We start from the raw sequence: 6,000 nt of genomic DNA, 5'->3' as shown, positions 1-6,000 counted from the left end.
ATAGATAGATAGATAGATAGATAGATAGATAGATAATAGATAGATAATAGATAGATAATAGATAGATAGATAGATAGATAGATAGATAGATAATAGATAGATAGATAGATAGATAGATATTAGATAGATAGATAATAGATAGATAATAGATAGATAGATAATAGATAGATAGATAATAGATAGATAGATAGATAGATAGATAGATAGATAGATAGATAGATAGATAGATAGACTCTGACTCTGATCTATGATCGGCCCCTGCCCACCCCGGAGCCCCGCTCCCGTTCTCCTGTAGACCATTAGTATGGCCGGGTCTCCTCTGCACAGACCTCGGAGGATCGGACGCCCTCTCCTGCCCTAAGTGGAGCTGCAGAGAGAAAAAAATAAACTGTATCACGGAAAAAAAAAAGCCGAGGAAAAGCTTGACTTTGGGTCTGCCTGTGTCCTGTTACTATCAGTGTAGCAGTTCTGTAGCCAATCTCCTCGGTGTGACGCGCAGAAGGCCGGCTCCATGGCTTGCCCATAATATTTAACACACCCACAGAAGGCTGGAGCTGCAGCACTGCTAGTTCTACCAGTCTGCTGCCTTCAGCTGAGAGGATTTCAGTCTGCACCTGCCAAAGACCTTCCCTTCTCCTTTTCACCTCCACTCTCTCCTTTTTTTCTTTTCGCCGCCCTCCCTCCTTTATTTGTCCCCCCCGGTTCTCCGGCTGACATGCACCAAGGAATCAAATGACTGCCAAGAAGCCAGCAGCACAAATCCCGTCTTGCACTCCCGTCTTTGTGCCATATTATTCCAGCTTGTGTTGCAGAAATGTCCACAGGCAGCCAGGGCTGCTTGGATGCAGGATCAAACAGACCTGATTTGTGACAGCACCCCTGGATCCCCCTGGCCTGAAGAGATCTGGATCTTTACTAGAACTTACCCTTACTCAAATGGTTCTGAAGAACTGGATGGTCCTGCCAAGGGGTCAGCTCGCCGAGGATGGGAAGCAGAGCCTCGTCTTATCCAGCCAAACATTCCGGATTGTTTTATTCATCTCATAAACCCATGCTTCTCCCCTGCTAGTGTCCTCCTCGCCTTTCCCATACATTCCACTGTCTATTCCGATCGATGATCCATCCCTTTCAGCAGCAAAAAAAAAATCCATCCCATTGCACCGAAACTCCAGACCCCCTTCTATTTCTCCTTATTCTGCGCGTTGCGAAAGGAGAAGGCGACGCAAAGGGAGACTTTAATTTATGTCTAGATTATAATTATTACACGATACGGTAGAATTTAGAGCAGCGGATTACGTCGGTAATCTGGAAATTATTTTCTATAGGATAATCTGCTTTTTCCGTGAAAAAGCTTTTTTTTTTTTTTTGTTTGTTTTTAAAAAGTTTATTGCAAAAACAAAACATTCTAATTTAATAAAGAGCGGAAGATGAAGATGATCTTGGTGCGCAAGTTCAGGGTGTTGATATTGATGGTGTTCTTGATCGCTTGCACAATGCACATCATGATAGATCTACTACCAAAGCTGGAGAAGAGGGGGTCCAGGAGCGACGGGGAGGTGGGGTGCTCCTGTACCCACAACGAGGACTGGGGGAAGCAGAGACCCAAGAATACGGCCGAGTCGGGGTGGCCTAATAAGCACACGCTGAGGATCCTACAAGACTTCAGCAGTGACCCCAGCTCCAATCTCACCTCGCACTCTCTAGAGAAAATCACTGGAATTATGGACAAAAATGACTCCTTTAAAAAACTGGAGCAGCGGGAAACGGTCAAGGACCTGGGCAGTAAACAGTTAATCCAAGATGGAAGTATAAAGAAGTCCCAGCCTGGGCTTGGATACTCTAGACTGGTTGCCTTGTTCCAGCATCCTCTGTATAAAAGTGTTACTCCTGAGCTCACCGAAGATGATGTCTTATTTAATGTGAACAGTGACATCAGGTTTAACCCCAAAGCTGCTGAGAACCAGGAATGGTAAGTGCCCGGAGTGTCATTTACTATGTCCTCCCACCCATTGAGGGGTCCATTCAAAACCTGATTTTTTTTCTTTTCCCCCTTGGAAGCTGAGATATGGGTGGAACTGTTGGGCAGGGTTCCCCTACTGGCCATTGTCTTTTTCCCTATTGAAATAGAAGCTTTCAAGGGTTAATAAGCGCAAATGGAAACAATGTTTAAATATCGTTAGTAACTAACCAAAGTCACTGGGATCTTGAAGCTGAGATATCTGGAGATGTTTGACAGGACCTTCATTCTGGTGACTTTTCTTCACCATTGAAATAATAGCGTGAAGGGTTAATAAGTGAAAAATGGAGACACATCGCAAATATTGTCATCAAGTAAGTTCAGTATCAGCGATGTTGCTCTCGCGGGGATATGGATGCTGAGATATGGGGGGATGTTTGACAGGTCCTTCACTCTGGTGACTTGTATTCACCATTGATATATTAGGGTGAAGGGTTAATAAGTGCAAGTGGAGACACAGCGCATATATTGTTATCAAGTAACTTCAGTACCGCGATGCCGCGCTCGCAGCGATATGGAAGCTGAGATATGGGGGGATGTTTGACAGGTCCTTCACTCTGGTGACTTGTATTCACCATTGATATATTAGGGGTGAAGGGTTAACAAGTGCAAGTGGAGACACAGCGCATATATTGTTATCAAGTAACTTCAGTACCGCGATGCCGCGCTCGCAGCGATATGGAAGCTGAGATATGGGGGGATGTTTGACAGGTCCTTCACTCTGGCGACTTTTTTCCCTAGTGAAATCAAAACGTTGAAGGGTTAATAAGTGCATATGGAGCCACTATTACATATATTATTAGCAGCTAACTCCAGCGCCACACTCACAGGGATATGGAAGCTGAGATATGGGGAGATGTTTGGTGTGGTCCTCAGTCTGGTTATTTTCTGCCACTACTTTAATAGCAGCTTTTAAGGGTTAATACGTCTAAGTAAGGATATGATCTTGTTTATTGGGACAAGAATATTATAGGTATCTAGCCACCTTCATCTCAGCTCCCACAGGAAGCTGAGGTACAGGGAGATGTTTGACATGGTCCTCATTCTGGTAATTATATTCCACTATTACAGTAGCAGCATTGAAAGACTAATAAATCAAAGTAAAGCTGTAAGGCCTCGTGCACACGACCGTTCTGTGTTTTGCGATCCGCAAATTGCAGATCCGCAAAACACGGATGGCGTCAGCGTGCGTTCCGCAATTTGCGGAACGGCACGGACAGCCATTGATATAACTGCCTATTCTTGTCCACAAAACGGACAAGAAAAGACAGGTTATATTTTTTTTTGCGGACCACGGAACGGAGCCACGGACGCGGACAGCACACGGAGTGATGTCCGCATCTTTTGCGGCCCCATTGAAGTGAATGGATCTGCACCCGAGCCGCAAAAACTGCGGCTCGGATGCGGAGCAAAATAACGGTCGTGTGCATGAGGCCTTACCCTGTTCATTGGAAAGAGAATATCATAGATTAACCACCTGCAGCTCAGTTCCCACAGAAAGCTGAGATACGGGGAGATGTTTGGCATGGTCCTCATTCTGGTGATTTTCTTTCACTATTACCATAGTAGCTTTGAAGGGTTAATACATCTAAGTAAAGCTTTTATCTTCTTCATTGGGAAGAGAATATCATAGGTAACCAACCACCTGCATCTCAGCTCCCATGGCACTCACACTGGAAGCTGAGATATGGGGAGATGTATGGTGGGGTCCTCACATTAGAAAGCAGGAGGTTCCTTTTTAACCCCACAAGTATGAGGATCCTGCCAAACATCTCCCCATATCTCAGCTTCCAGACTCTGTAAGGCCTCTTACACACATCAATGCGTATACTGTCTGTGGTCTCCACGTTCTTATTGATTTTAATGGGTGCCTTCACTCATCAGTGGTTTTCCACGGAACGTGGGTCTTTACTGACACCACGGAAGCATGATCATAGATCCCTCATGGACATTATAGTCTATAGGATCCGTGAAAACCGCGGATACAACACTAATGCCTTCCGTGTTGTGTCCGTGGTTTTCACGGACCACTGGTAGGGAGATGCTCTGGAAAATAACTTTCAGCCTAGCAACATCCATGGTATATGGATGACACACGGAGGGCAAAAAACGGACCCGGGTACCAAACCACCAATGAACCACTGAGCATCTTGTCACAGGTATCATTACCGACGCCTAAGGGCTCATGCACACTAGCGTGTGTGCCCCATGACCGTATTGCGGTCCGCAATATATGGGCACCGACTGTGTGCGCTCCGTATCCATTGACTTGAATATGTCCACAATCCGCAAGATACGGAGTGGAATCCCACAGGAGCGTTCCGATACTGCGGAACGTACAGTATCTTGTGGATCGCGGACCCATTCAAGTGAATGGGTCCACATCCGCAAACGGCGTGCGCTCGGTCCGTACACATGCTATTAGCAGGGGCCCTAACTGCGATATGGGGGATGGGAAGGTATATCCGGTTTAATGGCGGTCACACCTGATTATTTTGACGATGTTGCAGATTGTATCTTATAACATAATGATAACGATACCTTGTATCCCCGTCTGATAATACTGGTTTATATACCTCCCATCACACCTGACATGATACTTCCCCCCTACCCCCCCCCCCCCCCCCCCCCACACACACACACCCAGACACTTTGCATTATGGGATTGTGGTTGTCTCATTCAGAAAAGGTAAGTAGGTCAATCTGGAGGGGGGTTAGTACTAGCCCAGAGGAGAACAGATGATTGCAGATGAATATAACGCAATGATTCACATCTCTCTCTCTACTGACCATTGACCAACCATCTGTTACCTTTAACCTTTATTGTCCAGGTAAATAAGCTCATGCCGAGACTGATAACATTTCAGGATTTTGCCAGTCTTTTTTTAATTTTTAACCAAGAGGTATCCATCGCCTTTGATTCTTTAACCCTTTCACTGGATTCCGCGGTCCAATAGGAGTTAAAGTGACCCCCACAGATACAATAGAAGAACGTTTATAGCAACAAAACAGGCGATGATACAACCATCAGCCGGTCGGACGGTAGAACAACAGCTCCCTCTTTCAAGCGGACTGACTCCGTATTGTCTGGAGCAGCTGCATTGTGCTTTTCTAGACAAGAACGAGATAATTGAAGGATCCAAAGTCTTAATTAGAGCCATGGGTATAACCAGCACATACAATAAGCCATTTATCTCTTGACAGGTACTGCCCTAGAAATAGGACCAGCCTGGCCATCGAGATGGTCTTTGATGTCCCACAGCCTTGTTATCTGCTGATGTAACCTGTTCCTACCATGGTGTATGGAGACGCTAATTCAATATCTGCATCTGCCACTTCTCCTGGTCTCCATTTTTTTTCCACTCTGCTAATGGCTTTTAGATTATAGATGTAAAGTAATTGAAAATAAAATTTCAGCTGTTAGCTCTTAATTGCTTTTACCTAGCATGCCCTGAAGGTTAATTCAGTCACTCATCGTTCTGGGTGCTGCCGTTAAAGAGAGATACTTCCTATATTATCCAATATAACGCTAAGGGTGTACGTACCCTTAGGGGCAGACATGCATCTGGCATGGGACTTTTGGAGAAAAGAGAACCAGATGTGTTTTTTCTTTGCATACGTTATTTTGATATGGGAGGTGAGAACCTGTGAAGGAACCTCTTTGGGACCTTTTATGGGTGATGCGATTTTGTGCAGGAACCTCCCTAGGGACTTATATGGGTGAGAACCTGAGTAGAAACTTCTGTGTGGTCTTTTATGGGTGGTGAGAATCTGTACAGGAACCTCTTGGGGTCTTTTATGGGTGGTGAGAACCTGTACAGGAACCTCTATAGGGCTTTTTATGATTGGTGAGGACCCGTGCAGGAACTTCTCTGTTTTTTTTTATGGGTGGTGAGAACCTGTACAGGAACCTCTATGGGGCCGTTTATGATTGGTGAGGACCCGTGCAGGAACCTCTCTGGGGTCTTTTATGGGTGTGAGAA

General features: G+C 45.3%; 1 protein-coding gene across 1 annotated transcript in view; it reads left to right on the top strand.

The window, feature by feature from the left end:
- Window positions 1-542: 542 nt before the first annotated feature.
- FAM20C (FAM20C golgi associated secretory pathway kinase) overlaps window positions 543-6,000 on the top strand; it is a 148,290-nt gene continuing 142,832 nt past the window's right edge. Inside the window, exon 1 of the mRNA XM_040439867.1 lies at window positions 543-1,969. Within this exon, the coding sequence (XP_040295801.1) occupies window positions 1,428-1,969 (542 nt within the window). The 5' untranslated portion in view covers window positions 543-1,427. The remainder of the gene's footprint in view (window positions 1,970-6,000) is intronic.

This window comes from Bufo bufo, chromosome 7, assembly GCF_905171765.1.
Source record: "Bufo bufo chromosome 7, aBufBuf1.1, whole genome shotgun sequence".
Taxonomy (NCBI): domain Eukaryota; kingdom Metazoa; phylum Chordata; class Amphibia; order Anura; family Bufonidae; genus Bufo; species Bufo bufo.
Note: the sequence above shows the minus strand (reverse complement) of the source record. Positions and strands in the feature narration are given on the sequence as shown.